Here is a 27,044-nt window from a genome sequence, read left to right as displayed (position 1 = left end):
TTAGTTATATGACCGGTTGTTCTTTATGGTTGTGAAACTTGGACTCTCACTTTGAGAGAGGAACATAGGTTAAGGTTGTTTGAGAATAATGTTCTCAGGAAAATATTTGGGGCTAAGAGGGATGAAGTTACAGGAAAATGGAGAAAGTTACACAACACAGAACTGCACGCATTGTATTCTTCACCTGACATCATTAGGAACATTAAATCCAGACGTTTGATATGGGCAAGGCATGTATCACGTATGGGCGAATCCAGAAATGCATATAGAGTGTTAGTTGGAAGATCGGAGGGAAAAAGACCTTTGGGGAGGCCGAGACGTAGATGGGAAGATAATATTAAAATGGATTTGAGGGAGGTGGGTTATGATGATAGAGACAGGATTAATCTTGTTCAGGATAGGGTCCAATGGCGGGCTTATGTGAGGGCGGCAATGAACCTTCGGGTTCCTTAAAAGCCGGTAAGTAAGTAAGTAAGTAAGTGATTATCTGTCGTGCTTTTCTATAAATATTTCAGATGCAAACAATTTTCTGCACAAATAAAACACTTCAAAAGCTAGTTTTTTTTTTTTTTTTTTTTCATATCCACTTAGAGAATTCAACTTGTGTATTCACCTGGGAAACAAAACTCCATTTGCACAAAAAGTGACTACTTAACCCTCTTTACCCGAACACCACCGAAATATACCATACCAATCGGATAGTTAAATTACTTCCAGCCCACATCTCTGGAGTAACGGTCAGCGCGTCTGGCCGCGAAACCAGGTGGCCCGGGTTCGATTCCCGGTCGGGGCAAGTTACCTGGTTGAGGTTTTTTCCAATATGAGCAAATGCTGGGTAACTTTCGGTGCTGGACCCCGGACTCATTTCACCGGCATTATCACCTTCATCTCATTCAGACGCTAAATAACCTAAGATGTTGATAAAACGTCGTAAAATAACCTACTAAAAAAATACTTCCATCCTGTAGGCTTATATGCATATATGTGTGTATGCATGTGTGTGTGTGTGTGTGTGTGTGTGTGTGTGTGTGAACTCCTATCACGATTGATTCTCAAACCCCTTCTCATAAATTAGATCTCAAACATCTTTTCATGTACCAGTTCTCAAACCCCTTCTCACGAACTAATTCTCAAACTCCTTCTCATGAATTTATTTTTCATGAAATGTTTCTCAACCTTCTCATGAACTAGTTCTCAAACTCCTTCTCATGAACTAATTCTCAAACCCCTTCTCATGAATTTATTTTTCATGAATTAGTTCTCAACCTTCTCATGAACTAGTTCTCAAACTCCTTCTCATGAACTAATTCTCAAACCCCTTCTCATGAATTTATTTTTCATGAATTGGTTCTCAACCTTCTCATGAACTAGTTCTCAAACCCCTTCTCACGAACTAATACTCAAATCCCTTCTCATGAATTTATTTTTCATGAATTGGTTCTCAAGCTTCTCATGAACTAGTTCTCAAACTCCTTCTCATGAACTAATTCTCAAACCCCTTCTCATGAATTTATTTTTCATGAATTGGTTCTCAAGCTTCTCATGAACTAGTTCTCAAACTCCTTCTCATGAACTAATTCTCAAATCCCTTCTCATGAATTTATTTTTCATGAATTGGTTCTCAACCTTCTCATGAACTAGTTCTCAAACTCCTTCTTATAAACTAATTCTCAACTCCCTTTTCATGAATTTATTTTTCATTAATTGTCTCTCAACCTTCTCATGAACTAGTTCTCAAACTCCTTCTCATGAACTAATTCTCAAACCCCTTCTCATGAATTTATTTTTCATGAATTGGTTCTCAACCTTCTCATGAACTAGTTCTCAAACTCCTTCTCATGAACTAATTCTCAAACCCCTTCTCATGAATTTATTCCCAAATCCCTTCTCATAATTTAGTCCTCAAATCCATTTTCTTGAATTATTTCTCAAATCCCTTCTCATGACTTGGTTCTCAAACCCCTTCTCATGAATTAATTCTCAAACCCCTTGTCATGAATTAGTCCTCAAATCCTTTTTCAGTAATTATTTTTCAAACCTCTTCTCATGAATTGACCCTCAAATCGTTTCTCATAAATTAGTCCTAAAATTACTTCTCATGAATTAATTCCCAAATTCCTCATGAATTAATTCCAAAATCTCTTCTCATGAATTGAGGCTGAAACCCTTTCTCATGAAGTTATCCTCAAACTCATGAATTAACCCTCAAACCCTCAAAACCTGGCATACAAGAGATCGCGATAGGTTTAAAATTATAATAAAATGAACTTGCATGCTTATATTAATATTTCTGACACACATTGTGATGAAGTAGGGCTATGTATTAAAAGTCATTTTACAATCATTTCTAAGGACTGATTTACACAAGTATTCATTCTACTGTACAAATGTTATAAATATTTAAAATAGTCTTCACTTTCAAAGATTTAGAGAGGCATTGGTCTCACAAATTCTGTAGAATTACACAACTAATTTAAGCTAGACCGTTCACAGGCCTCGAAGCGTGGGCTGAGAGCACAGAACACATACGGGCAGTCGTAGACTTCATATTTAGGAAGTTTAAACTGCAGTAATAGGCCTGCCGTACCTGCAAGTCAACACATTAGCTCCTTTATGAGATTTTAATGGTGCAGTCGTCCGTTAGGTCTACCTCGGGTTCCCCTGCGGTTAAAGGGCCGGAAACCTTGCTGGGAAATGTTTACACAAGGGTTTCTGGGGTGTGCCCTAATCTCGGACTCTTTGTTGCGTAATAGCCTGCTGGACTTCCAGCCGATGCTCTTTTTTATGTTGTTATCATAACTACTTAGGCTTTGTGTTTGATGTTTGGATTTGGGGCGGTTAAGTTCTCTGCTTGTATCGGGGCATGTAGTACACAGTTAAAAGTTGGTTGTGAAAATAAAATTAACTGCTGATTCACCCCTCCCCACGAGGGGGGGATGTTTGTTCGTGCAACTCTACAGACAGCAACACAATAAAGGGATGAAATACTACATAAATCTGCGGTACAGAAATGCTGCTCCAATAAGTACCCCCCCCCCACCAACCCATCTTCTTTATGAGAAGAAACTATTTCAGGCTCTCCTAAAGCTTTTCATGACGCTGCCCACGAAACAGAGAGTTCAAGAAGGCAGGCCCTGGGCCCTGTTTTGCATTAAATGCTTGCACCTGAATGGAAATGCCTGTCGACTTGTGAATTAATCATCATATTTATTACGTGCCACCCAGAAGCACACATGAGAAATAGTTCTCAGCTGTTGAAAACTTGTTAGCGATGCTGACAGAGCTTCCCTAATCAAATTTATTACGTCTCACCGAAAGAAATGAAGGCCTACATAGCTGGAACTTGAATATGGGCTATTCCATCTCAAATCGACCGAAATATAGCGAAAATTGACCTTGCAATTTTTAAATTCAATGAAACTCTTTCTGTCCGTTGACAACTGTAATATAATGCTTTGTGCAAAGTTTGAGGCATCAGAACTTCACAGTGTTTAAATTAAAAATATTTAAATTTATCGTATTTTCATAAAATTAGCAAATTTTAAACTGTTGTGGCTCCGAAACCCTTTCACCAAATGATCAAAATCATGGTTTATTTTGATGCTGACAAATTATAGTTTATATTGACATGTAAACAGTTTTTCTTACTTTTTATGGAAATGGAGAAATTTATATTTTTCTTCACTAACACGCCTTTGACCACGAAATAGTAATATGCGTTACAAGAGCGGTATGTTGCCGTTTTCATGTTCGAGGAAAAGACTGAAAAAGCGAAACGTAGTTGAGCTTTTTTAATTTCCGAGAACATGAAAACAAACACACCGCTCGTGTATCGTACATTATTTTGTGCGAAGATCGTTTATTACATACCTGAAAGACGAATTTCTAATTAGTTGCAATGAAATCTCCATCTTAGTTTCTGTTCAATGACGGCAACTTTGGAAAACAAATATATCTATCTTCAACATTGTTCCTGTAAAATGTTTTCTGTGTTTACTATACTTCAGCAGGCCGTGATATACGTCTGTCTTTTTTTCCCCCCAGTCTATGATGAGTCTGGAATCTTGTTGATTTTTTCACGGCTTCCTTAATGTTACTTGCATTACAAATGTAGTAACTTTTGTGGTGTTGTAGAGTTTACTTAATTTTTGAAAATATTTAAAAACAATAATTAACAGTGCAATTTAGGTGAAATTGCAGTGGTAAGTTTCCAATTTATAATTATTACTATACTGAACGTCTTTAAAAATAATATGTTAAAACCCTAAAGCAGTAAAATGAATATGGCGCTTAAGCGGTAAGAAGAGGAAAATTGTTATGTGTGTTACGTTGGGAATACTGAATGTGGTATTTCACACTTACCGAGTATTGGTTTTGTGCGGAAAGCAAGCAAATACGCACGATCTCGCACAAAAATATTTTTAAAATATATGGTTAGATTCCGCATTGAAAGTACAATTAAACACATATTTTTTACTGGTGCACCGTTGATAAGAAAGTATTGAAAATATCAAATAAAGAAAATAAATAGTACGCGCGTGAAGTACCCAGCTGACTGTGAGGCGGGAGCTAGCAGAGACAAGAGAGGCCAGGAGACAAACACGTGATGTTTCGTCTAGTAGCGCATAGCTGGGCTAGCTTTATCATAAGTTTTCATAAACACAGGAGTAAAATGACGCCCAACGCTCGCTTATCTTCGTCTCTCGGGCAGTGCGTGCGGTACTGCGCCGTTCAAGTCCAGGCGTGTGAAAATAATTTATTTAATACCCTCGAAACTTATTGCCGAGCCACTAAGCAAACAATGCCGAATCCCTCTTAATAATGCAAGGTTTTTCTCAATATTTCTTTACATTTTTACAAATTGGCAAAAAGCCTAAAAGTAATTAAAATCAGATTATGTCTCTCTGTGTACAATGAAAATAAGGATTACTTCTTAACATAACCTACCAAATGTCATCTTCAAAATGAGCTCCCGTTGAATGTTCTGTAGTAAATGGTTCCAGAGTTCTGAGCGCTGAAAGAGACTTGTTTTTATAAAATACGCTAAATTTGTCGCTCAATAGTACGAAAACCGTTTGACTTTCGATAGTATATTTTTGAAAATGCACTGTCCTGAGCACCTTGTATAAATAGGGAAAAAATTAGAGTATTAAAAATGCGAGGTTTTTTACTGATCGATTTCATATGGAATAGCCCATATGCCAGACGTTTTTCTGAGTATGTATATAGATTTCAAATGGCAATGTTAAATTTTATTCCTATGAAAATAATATTAAAGGTATGGTTTATATAGTAGGACATGCTTATGAACTTAACAGGCTTAGGAAAACAATAGAACATCTCCTCATTACAGTCATCCTTCGTCTGTAGTAAAACTTGAAACATTATTCACTTTCATTATTTTGAAGCACGAGAAATAATGTATAACCACAGTCTAGTACATACAGTCACGAAGCTCAATACGTAGGGAATATGCATCCAATGACAGCTGAACTTTAGTTGCTAGCCACTAGGGTCGCTACTATCGCACAGTCTATTGTTCCTAGTAATCTCAGTTGCTAACCGCTTGGAGCATTGTATCGCGAGAAATGCAAAAAATCACCTCAAGCTTCATGACTGTATGTACTAGACTGTGGTATAACTGTACCACAAAGGCAAACATTTTATTCGCCAAACTGTACGATGTGGTAAATTATATGAGAAAGGTGAGAGATGTATTCGCTGCAGGAGAGGCTTGTTGAGGCATATTTTGAAGTAATTTCATTTGTTTCTAATTTGTTAGTTTTATTCTTTAATTTATTGTATGAATTACCTCTTAAGCTTATGAATAAATGTCATCTTTATTATTTATTAGGTAAGTTATAGCTTTCAATTTAAAAATGTCTAAATATTTAAGAAAAAGCTAAGCATAAAGTTGGTTGTAATGTCTTTAAGAAGTAAGCTTACATAACTTATAACTAACAAAAACTATCAAACATTACATATGGCTATAATGAGATGTTCTATTGTTTTGTTAAGCATAATAAATTAATAAACATGACCACCGCCTACTTGAACGCATCCGATGGATACTTATACTGCCTGCTCATAAGAACATTTTAACAATGCTTTCACTGAAATAATAGCGTATTTCCAAATTCCAACGGTAGGTGCAGCACCAACCAGCTCATCTATATGTCTGCTTTAAACAATAAAAAAAACGTCGTTCTAGCTACTTTGTGCCAGTGTGGGATATTGAGGTGTGTTAGGAATAATAATAATCAGAAACTTGTGCCAAAAACTCTTGTGGATAAATTCGTAATATCTCTACTTAGTAATGAAGGAAAGTTCCACACAGAAAAAGTTTTTGGGTTTTCTTGTTCGGAGAAACCCCTTTCTCAGAAAACAATGAAGGTGCAAGTTCCTTGGGCACTAGGCCATTTTTTTTTATTAAATTCCCTAGTTGCAAAAGTCACTATCATGCATTTTTGTCAGATTGTTTTTCATAGATAGTATTTATGTTTAAGGAAGTTTTCGGTTTATTTATTGTTTTTATTTTGTTAGTTATTTTTGTTATGGTTGGGGGTTGCTTTTTTGACTTTGTTGGAGCGTCAAGTTTTTGGATATATTCATATTCGTAACGGACCTAACAATGATGGTTTTATTGGTATTTTGCAGCCTTTGGCCACCAAAAACTGGTAGCATATGAACAGATCATGATCTCCTGCATTTTTTAAGTACAAAAATAATTAATTAACCTCACGAGTTCCATTAAATATCCCACTACTAGTTAATTTGCAATCTTAGTTTGAAAACTGTTTTTAATTCTGTAACATAGGGACTTTTATAACTGGGTAACACATTGGTTTTCATATTTTAAATTTCGTTTAATGTTTTGTGCATATGACAGTTCATATTTTTAATAAAAACTTCGCATTATCGTTCCGCGTTCTTTGCTATTTTTCAAGAGACCGCTAAACTCAATTTTACATTTTTTTACGCAAAACGTCGTGTAGCGATTCTCGCGAGGTTAGTGAAAATTTCATATTGGCAAATATTTCTTCGCAGTCGCAGCTTGACGATGTTTTCGCGAAAATTCTTTCCGGAACTAGTTTCACATCCCCCTGTGAAAACTCAGCTGATAATGATTATTATTATTATTATTATTATTATTATTATTATTATTATTATTACACAACATTTAAAATACCGATAATGTAAATTGTAAACAATTTTAATGATGATCCTCCTTGACAAATATTCTGCGTACGCCGATGATGATGATGATGATGATTATGATTAATATTATCTCGTTGTCTTTGAATAATGTTCTGTAGCTAAAAAAATGTTAAATAATTACAATTACATTAAACTGTCATCTCTGGATATCAACGGTAGTTTAATAGACTTTAAGTAAAGAATGACAACTTACACTTATCACACTAAAGAGTAAAATTCAGTCACACATGCAGTTCGAAGGAGTCTTTGCTCTTTATAAATGTATTTTTATAAATCCAACCTATATCCGTTAATTTTACTACAGAAAAAAGTATTAAAAATTTGTTCAAAAAATCAGAAAGATTACCCAACTGAATTGTTGTTGAAACATTTCAAAATTTTCAACATTAAACAAATTTATTATTTTATTTTATTAAAATATTTTAATAGAAATTTTAATAACTTTGAAAGGTGTATACATAAATATAGAACTAAAAATATGAATTCTCTCCGTATATCTGAACCAAAATGTAAAACCAATGCAGCTTTTTGTCATAGCATTAGTCAAGGTCCCAGATTATGAAACAAATTTTATTATGATATTATTTTAACCACAAATCCTCTCAAGTTAATAAAAGAATATAAAAAATTGTATTGGATTTATAGTTTGGGTTTAAACATATTAAACACTATTTAATCTGTATTCACTCTCAATTTTAATTTTATTTTTGTCTGTATTGGAATCCCCTCCTGAGCACGAGTCTTACTCATTCAGGAGTGGGCTAGTTTATCTTACATTGTATTTATTAACTTGTATTCATTTCAAACTTAGTATAAATAAATAAATAAATAAATAAATAAATAAATAAATAAATAAATAAAATTGTTTACAATTTACGTTATCATTATAAATAAATGAATGAATAAATGAATGAATAAATAAACGAATAAAAAAATAAATGAATAAATAAATAAATAAATAAAATTGTTTAAAATTTACATTATCATTATAAATAAATAAATAAATGAATACATAAATGAATAAATAAATGAATAAATAAATAAATGTATGAATAAATAAATGAATGAATAAATAAATAAGTATACGAATAAATAAATGAATGATTAAATGAATGAATGAATAAATAAATAAATGAATAAATAAATAAATGAATAAGTAAATGAATAAATAAATGAATAAGTAAATGAATGAATAAATAAATGAATGAATAAATAAATGAATAAGTAAATGAATAAATAAATGAATAAATAAATGAATAAGTAAATGAATAAATAAATAAATAAATAAATAAATAAATAAATAAATGAATAAATAAATGAATAAGTAAATGAATAAATAAATGAATAAATAAATGAATAATTAAATGAATAAATAAATGAATAAGTAAATGAATGAATAAATAAATTAATGAATAAATAAATGAATGAATGAATAAGTAAATGAAGAAATAAATGAATAAATAAATGAATAAGTAAATGAATGAATAAATAAATGAATGAATAAATAAATGAATGAATAAGTAAATGAATAAATAAATGAATAAATAAATGAATAATTAAATGAATAAATAAATGAATAAATAAATGAATAAGTAAATGAATGAATAAATAAATTAATGAATAAATAAATGAATGAATGAATAAGTAAATGAAGAAATAAATGAATAAATAAATGAATAAGTAAATGAATGAATAAATAAATGAATGAATAAATAAATGAATAAGTAAATGAATAAATAAATGAATAAATAGATAAATAAACAAGTAAATAAATAAAATAAATAAACAAATAAATAAACAAATAAATAAACAAATAACTAAACAGATAAACAAACAAATAAATAAATAAACAAACAAATAAATAATATTTTTTATTCCTGATGACCACTGATTAAAAGACTATCCTGTACAACCCACATCACGTTAGGGAGTTCCATCATCATAAAACATGTCACAGCTGTGTTAATAATAATTTCCATATCTTTTTAATTTTTCCATTTCACTTTTCACTTAATATCACCAACAACATAAACTGATATGGCTTCAGATGTAAAAACGTAATATATTCCGTTGTATACTTTCCTAGTTGTATTCTTCTTCATTTATGCGGTGTGTGAATAGGCCTACATGTACTGTACTGTAAGATGATGTCTTGTAACACAGAATGAACAATACGTCAGACATACATACAGTAGCAGCAGACGATGAGGTAAATTGATTGGCACGATGCATATTCATTATAATTGCATTATTTGAGGAACTGCATGTTTATAATGCATATTTTAGTAGATCTGTTGTATATTTGTGCGCGTATTGCAGTATTTTGCTTTCGCATACATATCCGGGTTCTAAACATCACTGCTTCCATTGTAACCTGTCTTTATTTCCACAGGAAACAAAAACAGTCAAACTATGATCCTTGTTACGTATCCATGGAGACGGTTACATGTGCATCAATAACGTAAGTTGCAATTCATTTCGATATGATAACAGGGGAATAATCGTGCTCACATATAAAGTTAAAGTCCGTATTTCATTAATGTTTCAGTGGATTGCTTCACTCGCTAGGTAAGCCACCTTTTTAAATACTAGCTGCAATTTTATCATTTCTCCAGCATGGAAAAATTGACCTTTAATTGCAGTTTGTGCTTTACTGAAGTCTACTGTCATAGCAGGGTTTAAGCCTAGATTATATATGTAACAGATAACTCATCGCTATGTTAAAATCGGCAGCACTTCGATGAGAACAACCGCCAGGATCGCTACCAGTCCGCCATAAACGAACACGAGATGGTAGTACGGTCGCTAATGCAATTCAAATGGGAATTATGACGTGACTCTTTATATAACAACTAGATGGCAGCGTAGTAGACCTGACAAAAGTTGTTAACCTCAAAGCCTATAAGACCGACTATCTGAGTATATATGATCTAGGGTTTAATCCACAATCGCATTTGTCGCATTTTGCTACTCGACTTCTAAAAATACAACAAACTTTGAATGTAAATGTGCAAAAATGCCACAACTACATTCAACTTCAGAAACGAAGATGGAAATGGAGAACATATCTGAGACGTGTGTGAACTAATCAATTGTTGAGAATATGAATTTAAATGAAATTCTAATGACATGGGCAATGTTCAAAAAGGTATTGAGCAATAGATGTTCGGAAATTGATTTCAATGAGTTGGTGCAATACATGTAAGTTAAGTGAACAATTTATTCTAATTGATATATATATATATATATATATATATAGAGTCTATCTCTTACCTATATAATTTGAACTGGTAATGGAAATTACGGGAAAACGTCTGAACGGAATTTAATAAATGATCCCTCATTCTGAAGCTTGGAACCCAAAGTTTTTCAGAAAAATAGTAGTTTTCAGTGAAATGTCAATTTTTCAACATAATTTTCCTATTTTCTAAAATCCATCTGTCGTCACTAACTAATTGTATTTCAGAATAAAACAAAACACACACAACAGTAAACAATATTACACGGAGGCCATGATCTGCAAGAATGCTGACATATTTAGAGCTCAAATTAAATTGGTTATTAAAAATTTCAAGACTGTAAAATTAATTTACAGGTCTGATTCTGTGGTGTGTAATTTTGTGAGTACAGCTGTGTAGTGGATATTAAAATCTACAAAACTTGGGATGGTTTGATGACATTATTACTATTAGAAATGAAATATTATTGTAGTTAATGCCATGATGTGACTATTTTTCATTAATTATACTATTAATGCTATATTGATGATATGAAAGTGAAACTTTTGGGGTTATATAAGTAGATGTAGAGAATATATGAAATTAGATCTTCATTTCAATAATTTACTGAATGGCGACTATGTAGTACATAACTACAAAACTTACGTAAGATAATAATAATGTTATTAAAAATCAAATATTTTTATAGTTATTAATCAAGTGGGGTTGGGTCTTTTACATATACTTAATGGCGGTGTGGTGTAGATATTTATATGCGTCATTCTCTTCAATATTGGCTCGAGAGAGCGCAAAAATTACAGTTCCTAAGGAAAAACAAAAAGGTATTAACTTACTTACTGATAAAATAAAAGACCTAGAAAATTTTGTAATCTCCCGATCATTTCAGCAAGATCTCTTAACAGGATGAAATGATTTTACCCTCTACATTTCAAGCTCTCCATGCAGCAGGTATACCAAGATGCTATGTTTATTGTTCGAAAGCATAGCAAACCTGACATTTTTTTTAACTTTCGAGTACAATTCACAATGATCTGAATTAGTTATTATTTAGTCCCACATGAAAAACCAGATAGTTCTGACATTGTTACTTGTGTTTTCGCGTTGAGACTCAAAACCTGAAGGTGGATAGGTTCAAGTAAAAGTATTTGGCATAAAAAAGACATTCAGAGGGAATATGTTTCATTATTATGGAAGAACATAACTTTCAAAATGTCTGGTATTCTTTATTGAAAATAAATCTGAAAAATTTTTATTTGAACGTCTAATTTACTTAGTTTGCAGCATTTACTGAACAAGCCACTAGTATATAATTCCATCGCATACTATAAATGGTGAGCGTGGATTTAGTTGCATGAATCTTGTAAAAACTGGAATTAGAAACCGCCTTTCAGTAAAAAGAGTTTGCACCCTGCTAACAATAAATCTTGAAGGGCCTACTAGTAAAGAATTTCAATTTTTAGGCATAGAGTGCCCATAAAATAACGTATTTTAATGTAATGTAAATTCAGCAGTAATTGATTCTAAACATACCTACTTGTAATGATTTACTTACGTAAGTATATCTAGATAGTAACAAGATGGATTGAAAGTAATAAAACTCCAAGAAACAAACTACATAACTTTTTGTTCCTGCATACTTTATTAATTTTATCTTTCTATATAATTATTTAGCCTATAATAGTGCACAAGATTTTCGAAATTTGCACTAATATATTTTTTCATTTGTGCATTTTTCCTACAATTATATATTTTCTAGCTTGAACCCTGTGTCATAGGCCTAATATCTGAAAATCATTATATATAATTTACAAAGAGGATTACATACATTAAATGAAATATTAAAAGATTTTGGGATGGAAATTTCAGCACAAAAATCAAAAGTAATGGCATTTTTAGGACAAGATCCAGTCAGAAGTAAGATAATACACAATAACCAATGCCTCGAACAAGTGCAAAATTTCAATTATCTGGGTTGTGAAATATCTTATCAAAATGAAAAAGATATGAACAAGAAAATTACCAAATTTACACAAATTCTAGGAATAATACACAATATACTAAAAGCTACATTAGTACAAAAATCTACAAGAATAAAAATATATAATACACTAGCATTACCCTCCCTTTTATACGGAAGCGAGATTTGGACATTAAAGAAAAAAGACATGAACAGAATCAAAGCAACGGAAATGAAATTTTTCAGGACAGCAGGATATACTCTTTTAGACCGAAAAAGGAATGAAGAAATTTTAGAACAATTAGAAGTAGAGTCAGTAGAAGAAAAAATCAACAGACATAAATTAAATTGGCTAGATCATGTAATAAGATTGGAAAATTCAAGAACCCCAAAAATTATGATGCAGTATAAACCTAGAGAACATCGTCGACCAGGAAGACCATTTAGAAGACTGCTAGATGGGGGCGAAACAGGTCTACAGATATATATATATATACCTCAATGAAAAAGATTACTACAAAATTTTTAATTTGGTAGACAATGTGTGATATAACAAAATAATTGCTGTTAACCGTAGATGTTGTGTCCCTATTTTAGTACGCATTGTTCAAAAATTGAGTTGCAATGTTGCACACGTACTTTCTCCGACAAATATGAGATGTGGTTCTACATAAAAGAAAATAAACTACTCTTAGATAAAGGCTACGGTCCATGATAGAAATCTGTCTCTAATAGAGGGACCCAGGCAAAATTTGTCGCCCAGTTTTTTCCGTGAGAGTTGGCAGCAAAACAGACCCACTTTGTACAGCATTGCCTAATGTTACGGCATTATAAAATAAATGTACTTTGTCCCAGTAACTTTTGTCGAAAATGTAAGAGCAAAATTTCACACTGAGAAAATGTTAATTCTGAGATTGCTGAAACAAAAGCCCAGTAACTAAAATGCAGTTTTCAAGGATTGTACAGAAACAAAATTTGGGCCACCTAATTTTACAAGTTCCAGAAACAACGCATTGCGCATGTGCAGCAAACAAGATCGCCTAAATGTATGCTACTTGCAGATAGTCTTGCGAAGCTTTTTGCCTACATAGAGGAGAAATGCAACCAAGACTCGGCTCATTTTTTTAACTCCGTAGCTATACATAACATTACTTACAAATGGCTTTTAAAGAACCCGGAGGTTCATTGCCATCCTCACATAAGGCCGTCATCGGTCCCTATCCTGAGCAAGATTAATCCAGTCTCTACCATCATATCCTATATCCCTCAAATCCATTTCAATATTATCCTCTCATCTACCTCTCGACCTCCCCAAAAGTCTTTTTCCATCCGTCCTCCCAACTAACACTCTATATGCATTTCTGGATTCACCCATACGTGCTACATTCCCTGCCCATCTCAAACGTCTGGATTTAATGTTCCTAATTATGTCAGAAGAATATAATGCGTGCAGTTCTGTGTTGTGTAACTTTCTCCATTCTCCTGCAACTTCATCCTTCTTAACTCGGAACATTTTTCTAAGCACCTTATTCTCGAACACTCTTAAACTCTGTTCCTATCTCAAAGTGAGGGTCCAAGTTTCACAACCATACAGAACAATCGGTAATATAACTGTTTTGTAAATTCTAACTTTAAGTTTGATAGGTAGGTCACATAATAATATTAAGGGAATGCGATTAAATTATACTATAGCTTTAAGCCAGTAACTAGATATTTTAGGAAGAAATAATTAATTCAAGTTGCACTTTTTGACGTTGAATAACATGCATTTTCGACCCTACAAATCGAAGAAAATGAAAATAAAAAACTGGAGTGCTTCAACTTACAAAGCATTAAGTTTGAGTTGGAACAACCTTATGAAAATGTAAAAGCAAATAAAGGGCTTTAATTAGTCTATATGCAATTTTTAGTATTGTAAATTAAATATTTTATATATTATATAACTATTAAACTATATAACTATTAAATTTAAGTTTATATTATTTTATTTGTTTTATTTTTTTATTACTGTAATTATTGTATAATTGTAATGGTATTATTGTATATTATATATCACTACCACCGGGTGTATACCCAATTGTAGTGTTAGTAAATACCCTACATAACATAACATAGGCCTATAACATAACATAACATAACATAGGCCTATAACATAACATAACATAACATAACATAACATAACATAACATAACATAACATAACATAACATAACATAACATAACATAACATAACATAACATACATGTTTAAGAAAAGGAGTCAACAATTATTGTAGGCCTATATTATTCTCTATCTTTAATCGCCTGCCAATTCTGAATTAACATCTGGATTGTCAAACATCCCAAATCAGAAATATACCAAATCTGACTTTTTTCCTGACATACGTTGTGTTTTTTATATGCTGACATTCTGCAAAATAATGTCTCAAGTTCGACTCTAAGCCTGTGTTTTTGAACCATACAAATCGTCGTCGTTCCTGCAATAACTCCTATGTGCAAAATATACAATTTTTCAGTAGGAGGAAAAAACACATTTATTCATCCTATGGCAGCCGTACATAGGAGACTGTAAATTCTTACTTTTTCGAAAGAAAGAAATATATATAGGAGATCTTATTATTTGCTGTATCACTATTTAAGCTATTTAATAGAGCAAAATTCTGAAGATCGATAAATGTCATATAGGAGTTATTGCATTAACAACGTCGAAATATTTATTTCAATACTCTTGTATTTCAAGCTTATGCAGTTTTCTTGCTTTCTGAACGATTACTTCAATGGATTTGGAATGTTTGTCAATTCGTCTTCAATATAGGAGATGGACTCACACATCTGGGGAGTAAAATACGCAAATTTTAAGCAGCTCTCAGAATCTGCGATCAGAATTCAAGTAATTATCACAAATATATTTTGAGTTTTGGATTAAAATGTAATAAAACAGGCAGTGCTGGATGAAGTATATGAATTGCAACTTATTGTGACGTCACATATTGATAAAATATCGACGCATAATAAAAACGTTGAGTATGTCTCTATGAGAGAAAACAGAAAACGGAAATGTAAGGAAAGCAATAATAATAATAATAATAATAATAATAATAATAATAATAATAATAATAATAATAATAATAATAATAATTTATTTAATCTGGCAGAGCTAAGGCCAATACGCCTTCTCTTCCGCCTAGCCAGACTCTAATTCTAATTGAATACAATTGCTTACATAGTTATTACATTAATATCTAGACCATAAAACAACATGAAAGTAAATAATGAAAGTTAGATAAGTAATGTTAGTGTAACAATGATAAACATTGGTAAGAAATAGTGATAATGATGATGATAATAATAATAGTAATAATAATAATAATAATAATAATAATAATAATGGAATAATTCAGATATTTATCTATGATATATATATATATATATATATATATATATAACCATTAATCATTGAGAAACCTGAAACAGCTATTATTGTTAACAAGAATTGTTAGAAAAATATTTCGTTAGCCTAATCTTAAATTGGTTTGATGTCTGACAGTCCCTGACATTACTCGGTAGGGAATTCCAAAGTCGAGGAACAGCCACAGTGAAAGAAGATGAATATGAGGATGTTCGGTGGGAGGGAATGGATAATATTGAGGAGTGTCGTGATCGTGTGTCTAGGTTATGATGGGTGGATAAATTTTGAAAACGAGACGCAAGATAGACAGGAGTGGAGAAATGCAATATGTGAAAGAGAAGGGAAAGACAGTGGATTTTCCTACGATCTTCTAGACGGAGCCAGGACAACATTTCGAGGGATGGTGTTACGTGATCAGCCCGGCGAATATTGCAGACGAAACGGACGCACATATTATGAACACGTTGTAGTCTCTACGCCGAAGTAACTTTTAGGTCAGTAAGCAGAATATCACAGTAATCGAAGTGGGGCATCACGAGTGTTTGCACTAACATTTTTTTTCATGAAAAAGAGTAGAAAATCCTTCAATCGCCTAAACGAGTGGATTAATGTGAATACTTTTTTGCAGGTTTCTGCAACTTGAATGTTCCAATTTAAACTTTTATCCCTGTAAATACCTAGATTCTTTACTGATTTACTGAACGGATAATAACAGAGACAAAATCGATTGTGTAGAGAGGAAGTGAGTACAAAAGACGGAAATCAGAAAAAAGAACAAGTAGCCTACAACAGATTCTAACTGCAGGTGAAATACCCCAAAGAATAGTACCTCAGATCAATATTTACTGCAACTTGAGAATCTGAAATTACTGAAAAGGACTATTTGGTACAATGAAATGGAATTCTCGGGAGAGGAGCACTATGACCCAGCTTTGCGATCTTTCAAAATCTATTGCGCTAACCCTCAAGCGCAGTCCCAAACCACACCGGCTGACCACACTAAGGTTCGCTGTGTACCCAGATTTCCAGTACGTCACCCCAATCTTCTCCAGGCCAGCCCCCTCTGTGCGTCGCCAGCCAGCGTTAGGGGAATGCTATGAAATGATGACGAACTGGAGAAATGTTGACGGAATGACGTAGATGCCTGGTATGGTAAACGAAAGAACCCTGAGAAAAACCCCAACTGCGATCTTGTCCGCCACAAGAGTGACTATGGATTTTTCAACAGTAATCTCACTAGAGGTTTTGATTTATCTAGAGAAAATCAAAACTCGAGTGGGATTTAATTGACTATTACACGATTATAAGAAAGTATATAAAGATTAGAAGTAACGAAGTACTCCAATACAATAAAATATTAATTGACTTACGAAAATACAACTGTCTTCAAAATTATTATTGTACCATCTCAACATTACGCTAGATGGCAGTAGTGTCTTATGATTATGTTTTCTTGTTATCAGTTGTGCCAACTATGGAATCTTCACTGAACTCTGTGGACGGTTACTAGTCAAGAAGGCTTTGTTGATTCAATTTCATTTTTATTAAAGCAGTTGCATTCCACTTGAATTATCCCGGTCCCAGTAATCAACGTCACTTGACAGTAGATTTTCAATAAATCTTAGAATTAAACAATCTCTGATACATGACTATCCATAATATCATTTAGCAGAAGCTATAACAAACATAACCTAAATAATATAAACAAGTGTTAGAAAAGTTTTAATTAGGGATGATGAAATAAACAAGAAAAGTTTTAATTAACGATGATGATATAAAAAATAAACATGAATAATTTTAAAATGAATAATTATCGAAAGTACAATTTTCAAATTTGAATGTTTTAGTGGTTGGTGGTTCAGTTGGTGTTATATTGGACGTGTGCGTAAAAAAAGTGGAACTCGTTGATGTAGGCCTACATGGTGTATTCTCAACTTATTCAGGATTTCCGATTCGTGCTCTTCATTTATTTGTAAATATGGATACAGGGAAGATGCATAGCTATGACCAGTGATCTTTATTAATTCTTGTTCTTGAATGCCAATGTGAGTCATATTTGAAACTGCTGTGCATCGACTGGAGTGGTTTGTAATTTTCTGTTTTTTTTTTTTTTTTTTTTTTTTTTTGCGTCCAGGCCAGTGTAGTTTGAAAAGTTGGCAAACAAAGAAACAAATGCTAGGGAAGCGATAAAATTAAACGAATGCAAGGGATGCGATAAAATCGTACGATGAGCAGCCATGATTGGTTGAAAGACATCCTTTCGTACAGTTTTATTGGTCAAAAGTATTATGACGTAGTAAAAGTGTAATAGTCAATGCAAAATTCGAGGCTTAATCGGGACTCGAACCCGGGCCAACTGTGTGACAAGTTGAAGATATTTGGTACAACGTTCATGTACATGTAATGGCAGCTAATAGAATTTAACGAAATTAAATGTCTTCATTAATCATATCAGTGTAATTTTTGTTTTGCAACGTACATTTCACGTTATTTAACGGATATCAGGAAACTAGGGTTCTCTCTCATTTTAGCTGGGTTACTGAAGTCTGTTTGGCTCATTGAAAAACAAACCGGATAAATATAATTTACCACATTTCTTTGATTTGTACAGCTAGTTGTGTGCACTTTCGAATGCATTATTATTATTATTATTATTATTATTATTATTATTATTATTATTATTATTATTATTAGTGTTACACAGTGTTTATTTCAGTAACGAGTTTCAGGCGATGTATTTAACATTCAATTGTAATTAACAAGACGTGTGCAACTGACAATTAATTTATACCTGTGTCATCAAACTAATCCCACACAGAATGTGGCAGTTTTATAGCCAAAATGTATTGAACTGAAACTCGATCAAGCTTGGTTGTACGGGCCGTCTATTTCCAAAATTAATCGAAGTCCATTTCCAAAGTATTTTTATGTTTGTGTCTAGTTGACTTTCATCTCTCCATACTAAAATTTTCGTAAAAGTCTGCAAGCTACGCTACCGTTTTTTTTTTTTTGTTAAGAAAGATTTATAATATTCTATAATGTAATTAATTGGAAACAAATTCTTACAAAGGTGTTAATAACGTGCCTTCAGGAACCTAATAACCCAATTTCGAGTAGGAGAAGTTGAAAGAAAGAAAGAAAGAAAGAAAGAAAGAAAGAAAGAAAGAAAAAAAAAAGAAAGAAAGAAAGAGAGAAAAAAGAGAAAAAATAAATAAATAAAGAAAGAAAGAAAGAGAGAAAGAAAGAAAAAAGAGAGAAAGAAAGAGAAAAAATAAATAAAGAAAGAGAGAAAGAAAGAAAAAAGAAAGAAAGAAAGAAAGAAAGAGAGAAAAAAGAGAAAAAAGAAATAGAGAGAGAAAGAAAGAAAAAAGAAAGAGAGAAAGAAATAATGAAAGACAGAAAGAAAGGCAGAAAGAAAGAGAAAAAGAAAGAAAGGAAAGAATAAAGAAAGAGAGAAAGAAAGAGAAAAAAGAAATAAAGAGAGAAAGAAAGAAAGAAAAAAGAAAGAGAGAAAGAAATAATGAAAGACAGAAAGAAAGAAAGAAAGAAAGAAAGAAAGGAATAAAGAAAGAAAGAAAGAGAGAAAGAAAGAAAAAAAAGAAAGAGAGAAAGAAAGAAAAAAGAAAGAAAGAAGGAAAGAGAGAGAAAGGAATAATGAAAGACAGATAGAAAGGGAGAAAGAAAGAAATGAAGGAATAAAGAAAGCGAGAAAGAAAGAAAGAGAAAAAAGAAATAAAGAGAGAAAGAAAGAAAAAAGAAAGAAAGAAGGAAAGAGAGAGAAAGAAATAATGAAAGAAAGGGAGAAAGAAAGAAATGAAGGAATAAAGAAAGCGAGAAAGAGAGAAAGAGAAAAAAGAAATAAAGAGAGAAAGAAAGAAAAAAGAAAGAGAGAAAGAAAGAAAGAAAGAAAGAGAGAGAAAGAAATAATGAAAGACAGAAAGAAAGAAAGGAAGGAATAAAGAAAAAGAGAAAGAAAGAGAAAAAATAAATAAAGAAAGAAAGAAAGAGAAAGAAATAATGAAAGACAGAAAGAAAATCAGAAAGAAAGAGAGAGAGAAAGAAAGGAAGGAATAAAGAAAGAAAGAAAGAAAGAAAGAAAGAAAGAAAGAAAGAGAAAAAAGAAATAAGAAAGAGAGAAAGAAAGAAAGAAAAAAAGAATTCGAACCACAAAAGTCTTAGCTACCAGTCTATCGTGCTCTGGAGTGAACAAGGCTCTGAAATCAGCTACAAGGGTCGGTCCGGTATTTTTTGCCACTATTTTCATATTACATAAAACCCGGGCTCTACTTAGCCTATCATTCTCTAGTGCAGTCGATAACTGATTTGGTCGAATTGCAATACGAGTCTTCTGTAAGATATCCTGTGTAATCAACCTATCTTAATCCGATCTCAACAACAGTTCCGGTTTCCTGGTCCAACTGGCATACGCCATAAATATCACCTCGAGGCCTCTACCAGGGACAGGGTTCTTATATGCGACGTAAATCTACCATATGGACCTCTCAACTTTACTTTCCTCCCAGAGTAGGCTTTCTAAGACGAGTACGAGAAGCGGCTATCTCTTGGCTTGGTCCCCAAACTCCCCAGATCTAACTCCTCCTGACTTCTTCGTGTAGGGTATTGTTAAAGACATTGTCTATTCACAGAAATCCAGGAACATTGATGATCTGAGAGTAACAATTACTCAAGCTTTACAACAAATCACCTCTCTTATGTTACAACGGACATGGGCTGAATTGCATCACCGTTATGAGTTGTGCAGGGTGCGCAATGGGGGTCATGTTGAGCTCTGAGGAATCTCCCATCTTTCAATGTTGTATGCACAAAGTTTCAATTAATGAACTTCAGTAGTAAATGTTTTACGTCGTTTTTATTTTATTTATACCCAAACGGATCACCCTGTATAAATCTACTTCAACAGTAGAATTTATTAAATAAACCAGATAACTTACTTTTTTGGATTAAAAAATTCCATCCCATTTTGTCCAGTTCATAAAAGAAAGTATTTTCTTACATATCTGTGCAATGATCCATTATGATTGCATTTGTATGTTCTTTTGGGCGATACTTAAAGAAAATAAACTACAAGCCGGAAGTCCATACCTGTGGAGTAGCGGTTAGAGCGTCTAGACGCGAAACCAGGTGACCCAGGTTCGATTCGTTCCTTTTAAAATTTTAACAAAAATTGAATAAAATAAATAAAAAATTACTAATTTCATCATAATTACAAACAAATAATAATTTAATAAAAAATTCCAATAAAATAATTAATAATCAATAAATCAATAGTATATTTGACTTCCAATCAAAAAGTTTGTATAAACAAGATAAATAATTATATTAACAAGATATTCTATTATCATAATTATATTATTATCAACAATCATTATAGTTATAGCAATAATCGGTCGGGGCAAGTTACCTGGTTGAGGTTTTTTCTGGGGTTTTCCCTCAACCCAATACGAGCAAATGCTGGGTAACTATCGGTGCTGGACCCAGGACTCATTTCACCGGCATTATCACCTTCATCTCATTCAGAGGCTAAATAACCTAAGATGTTGATAAAGCGTCGTAAAATAACCTACTTAAATAAATAAACTACAAGTCGGAATATTGTTCTTAACATGAAATGAATCATAGCTTAAAACGCACGAGTAACTAGTATCCTGTGTCATATTGGTGACGCAGATTATTTTTATCTCTAGTGATGCGACTGTTGCAGACCCCCTCCTGCACGCCAATGGGCCACCTCTGTTCGGCTACGCGGGCATCGGGTCGGGGACCAGCATCGCCAAACCCATCCCCAGGCCGGCGGCCGCGATGTTCAACCCCCACCTGCACACGCTGCTGGCTTGCCGCCATCCGTACCTCACAGGTGAGAGCACTAGCCTATAGCAACCGTCAAGTACGAAGGCGACACACTTCACAGAGCTTCTGCGCATAGCAATGAAACAGTCTCAGTCGTTGCGACGATGGAAAACAAAAGATGCGAAAACAAATGAACGAGTTGTATAAAAAAACTGAATGCTCTTTCATATTTAAGTATAAAAATATACGGATGCCAATTGAAATTTCAAAGTGTTTCTTAATATAGGTATTTTTGAATCGGTATTACAATTTACCTAAGCTATTGTAGGTATATTTTGTGTTGTCAGTTGGTGAACTTAACCTTTCAAAAATTGACCAGATTCGGACTGTATGACGGATGGTCGAGAACTATCCAATCGAAGTGCCGCATAAGTGTCTTTGAGTTGCAGCTGCCAGTACAATTCACTCTGGCTCCACCCCTATCTATTTGGCTTGGTAAAATGGTCATAGAAATATTCGATATATAGGTTGAGTAGCCTATACAAACTACCAAAAAAAAAAAATACTGGTAGAGCATGAATAACATAAGAAACTTGCCAAATGTTGTTTTTCTGTAGCTGTCAAGGTTTTCTCAGAAAATAAAAGTATGTTCTGTGAGTCTAATGTTTTTGGAAAAGAGAATAGACAGCCATTATTTAGGTTATTTTTCTCGGCATGAAACAGTCGTTTGTTACTCTATTGTGTATTGGTATGTATTAGGTGTTGAATGCAAAGTCACTGGCAAATAAAATTTACTTTCAGTCGAAATGTAAACAAATAATGGCACTACTATCTATCTTAAAAATATTGTATTTTACAAATTAAAAATTAGTACATTATGCAACGAGCCTATAATGGTAGTAATTAAGACGCGAGTATGTTTATGAAACGAGCGCAAGCGAGTTTCATAATTTTCATACGAGCGTCTTAATTTCCATTATAGGCAAATTTCATACAACTTTTTATGCTCGACCATATTTCTAACTTTGAATTATTCATAAGTATTCATGTTATTCTTATTTGACTGGGGAGCGGAACTGACCTTGTGCAATATCTCATAAATTGTGAGATGTGCGCAGACGCGAAAGCATTGATTTTTTCCGAGAAACAAATGTCATTGACCTTGATATAATCTAGAGAGTAAAATAAACATTAATCTTGATATAACCTTGAAATTGATTTAGACATTGAAAAACGAGATGACAAATTGAATTTATTTGAATATTATTTACTATTAACACAATTATTATTATAGTAACAGAACATAACCTTCTGCGACAGTATTGGATTTCCAGCCTCCGTGACGTTTCGGTAGTTGTCTTTCGATTGCATATCCGAGAATAATCGATACTTGGGCTTTCATATTGCTACAATGGTGTTTTCTGATTGGTGGAACACCTGAAGTTTAATGAATAGGTGTACTTTAATGAGGTCCATTAAAGGGTGCTACCAGGTTTATAATTACTACATTTCGGCATGGTCGAGCATAAAAAATTATAAGATATGATTAAATTTCACTAGATATTTTGTTTAGTAGAGCGATATGTACTGCCTATAAATTTTACACCCCATAACTTATACTTTAATACAGAATAAAATACACTATATAGACAAAGAAAGTAGTGTATGTATTGCATTTTGCTACTTAAATTCGAATATACAATTTACTTGCATACTCTGTCAATTTTTGTTTGGAGAGATGTACACTTCATGCTCAAACGTTTTGTCTCACCGCCACACAGTGGTCTAAAATCCATATTTAGGAGGACAAATACAGAAAAATGACATGTAAAAAAATGAAATTAAACCCTTAAATTATTTTTTCTATATAACTGAGTAACACTGAATTGATAATCTTAATCAGCGGAGGTGGCTGCATAGCGAGATAAGAAGCCGGTAACATGCCACATTTCGCCACCCAGCATTCTTACTCAGCAAACGCCGCGAGTCTGCCGTTTTCCTTGTGCTGTAACTCTGTTGTAACTGGTCGTTTCCATTCATATTTGGTACCAACGTGTCGAGTAGTTCTTTGAGTATGTAACACTGTTTGTTTGTGTTACATTTAATGTTATTATAGTATGTAAAATTAGCATGAATGGACAAGGGACAAAATATAAATATAACCATTGAGTGCAGACTTTGCTAAGGTAGAGAAAAAAAAAACCCTTTGGTTCGTCCAAAAAATGATTTTTTTTTCACTTCCTCCACTATTTACCTCTATTTTAAATCTAGTCTTAAGGTGCGCAGATTTGCGGAAGTAATAATTTATGAGCACTATTCTTTCGAGGTGCAATAGTGGCATTTTTCTCGGTTGCAGTTATTTCAATATCTGTGAGCCGAATCTGCTTACGCAGTATAATTCAGGGAATTCAAGCTGACAGCTTGTTAATTATGTACCAAATAAGCTTCCCGAGTGTCCAAAAGGTGCAACAGTACCTAAAATGTTACATTTCCCCCCCCATAAGATTTTATCTAAATGCATCCCCCTGTAAGGGGCACTTCTGTTCATGCCAACGTAAACAGAGTTTGTATACAAAACAAATGTACTAAGTGTAAGTACTGTATAAAATTTCATAAAAATCTGTTAGATAGGACAAAAGTTACTAATTTTGTCCAATTGCGCCCCCCTTACAAGGGGTAGTTACACTTAGACCAACGTAATGAGAGCTTGTATACAAAACATACATGCTACCTGTAACTACTTTGTAAAATTTCATAAAAATTTGTTAAATAGGAGAAAAGTTACTAATTTTGTCTAATTGTGCCCCCTAAAAGGGGTAGTTCTCCTTATACCAACGTAATCAGAACTTGTATACAAAACATATATGTTGCTTGTAACTGTTTTGTAAAATTTCATACAAATCTGTTAAATAGAAGAAAAGTTACTAATTTTGTCTAATTGCTCCCCCACTATAAGGGGTGGTTCCCCTTATACCAACGTAACGAGAGCTTGTATACAAAACACCAGTGGCAATATTGCTCTAAGAAAGTCATGGCCAGGAATGCCGTACTGTTGATATCCATCCGTGTTTTAGTTTGTAACCAGATCTGTGGCTTCACTTGGCTTGTCTGCTTGGTTGCTGCAGTCTCCACGCCCAATTCCGGAGGTTCCGGAGGACCAGGGGGCAGTTCGGGCGCTCCGACGGCCGTGTTCCCGCTACCCGGCACCTTCCCGTGGGCCAACAGCTCGCGGGGCAAACCCAGAAGGGGCATGATGCGCCGCGCAGTGTTCTCCGACCTGCAGAGGAAGGGCCTGGAGAAGAGGTTCCAGATCCAGAAGTACATCTCCAAGCCGGACCGCAAGAAGCTGGCGGAGAAGCTCGGCCTCAAGGACTCTCAGGCACGTACCACCTTCCATTAATTTGTTTCTTGCTTTCTTCCCTACAGTCCATGAGGATTTACTTGTCTAGTCCCTTTTAGAAAGAGAGAGAATGCTCACCATCTCTCTCTACCCTCATTTATGATGGTCGACACTCCTTCAAACGACCACAAGTTACCAGTGGCGGCATTCTCTTCCTCTTCAAATTCTGACTCCACTCCACCAGAAAGTTCGTCCGTGTCCGTGTCGTCCAAATTGATTACGAACGAATAATAAATTTCCATTTACAAGTCCATCCTTCGCCCAATAAAACTTTTCAACTTTTTCTATGCGTTCACAGGCCTTCCTCCAATTTTCTTTCGTCACTTTTGCAAGTGCGCTCATTTTTAACCTGTTACACACGTTTTTTAAGAGTCCTGTTCGGGCGTTTCTTTCCTGGAGTTCGCAGCACACTTCCACTTCCGCTTCCGCTTTCTAGCGCTTCCTTTTGGTTTTTTGGTTTTTTTTTTGTTTTTTTTTGTTTTGTTTTTGTTTTTGTTTTTTTTTTTTTTCTATTTTAATCCTGTTAACACCACGAGATGATATATGTGTCGCTGCAGCAGTACTTTCGATAAAAATCAGCACAGATATTGTTTGTTTTCCGCATTTCAGTGCCTCATATTCTCCAGTAAAGAATTTATGTGCATTAATAACCATGTTCATACCGTCCGACTTCAAGGCTTTCCCGCGTTTTCCCATATTGCCTACCATTATTATTAAATACAAGAGCACAACACTCATTACAATATTTAAGGTAACAGTGAAACCATGTATCTCCGAAAACATTTTAATTTGTGAATTATATTATATTATATTAAATTGGTACAACAAGATACAAACTCGTCCACACCTGTGGAGTAACGGTCAGCGCGTCTGGCCGCGAAACTAGGTGGCCCGGGTTCGAATCCCGGTCGGGGCAAGTTACCTGGTTGAGGTTTTTTCGAGGTTTTCCCTCAACCCAATACGAGCAAATGCTGGGTAACTTTCGGTGGTGGACCCCGGACTCATTTCACCGGCATTATCACTTTAATTTCATTCAGACGCTAAATAACCTGAGATGTTGATTTAGCGTCGTAAAATAACCCAATAAAAAAAAGATACAAACTCACTTCACTATTCACAAGATACTACTAACTAATGAACTCGAACAACCCCGAGACGCCACTGAGAGATCCACTAATTGGGTTTGCAAAAGTGTGATGGGAGAAGGGAGGAGAAAGGGCATTCCAAGAATTGTACAAAAGGAAACCGCTTGCCCGTCACATCTGGTGGCAGTCGGTAGACAAGGACCTCAGACAAGGACAGTAGAAATCACGCCAACTTAATCCTCATGCACTGTAGTATCTCATCTTTTTCTTTGTGCTTGGCTTTGCTACTTTTTTCTCAGCTCTTCTCTATTTTCTTCTCACCTTTGTTCTTTCTTACATCCCTTTTTACTCCCCAATTTTTTTTTTCAGAACTGTATATTTATTTAAGTACCAGGTCGCAAAATGGACCCACGCCTTTTACACGATGTATGTAACATATACATGATTCAGTATAAAAAATACAATTTACATTCAAACACTTTCACCAAGAGTGAAGTGTTTTACAAGAAATCACTCATCCATTAAACACGAGAAATTACTAAACTATTGAGCAATGGATTTGGATGTGTTCTTAGAGATTTCATAAATTTGGTTCAGGCATTTTGAATATAATCACCAAATAACATTATATTTAGTGACTCATACAGTTGAGAGTTAGTGATGTCATAGTCTGCTCCCGTGATTGTCCTACATACTGATCTTTGTATTCCATCCAGTCTTTTAATATGACGTATATGAGTATTTGACCAAATTTCACAAGCATATAACATATATGAACGGATCAGACAAGTGTATAATAAAACTTTGACTTTAAGAGAGATGCGGCTTTTGAAAAGAGGATACAGCAGCATGAAAAGTTGAAACGCTCTGTCTCTGATTAAATTTATATGTTGTCTGTAAGTCAGTCTTCTATCAAGATAAACGCCGAGA

General features: G+C 33.7%; 1 protein-coding gene across 1 annotated transcript in view; it reads left to right on the top strand.

The window, feature by feature from the left end:
• Nucleotides 1-25,046, top strand: part of LOC138714657 (homeobox protein DBX1-like) — a 79,385-nt gene extending 54,339 nt beyond the window's left edge. The window contains exons 2-3 of the mRNA XM_069846721.1: nucleotides 21,544-21,696; nucleotides 24,755-25,046. Of these exons, the coding sequence (XP_069702822.1) occupies nucleotides 21,544-21,696; nucleotides 24,755-25,029 (428 nt within the window). The 3' untranslated portion in view covers nucleotides 25,030-25,046. The remainder of the gene's footprint in view (nucleotides 1-21,543; nucleotides 21,697-24,754) is intronic.
• The last annotated feature ends 1,998 nt before the right edge of the window (nucleotides 25,047-27,044 follow it).

The sequence above is a fragment of the Periplaneta americana genome, chromosome 15 (assembly GCF_040183065.1).
Source record: "Periplaneta americana isolate PAMFEO1 chromosome 15, P.americana_PAMFEO1_priV1, whole genome shotgun sequence".
NCBI classification, from domain to species: domain Eukaryota; kingdom Metazoa; phylum Arthropoda; class Insecta; order Blattodea; family Blattidae; genus Periplaneta; species Periplaneta americana.
The sequence above is the reverse complement of the archived record's forward strand: the minus strand, read 5'-3'. Positions and strand labels throughout refer to the sequence as shown.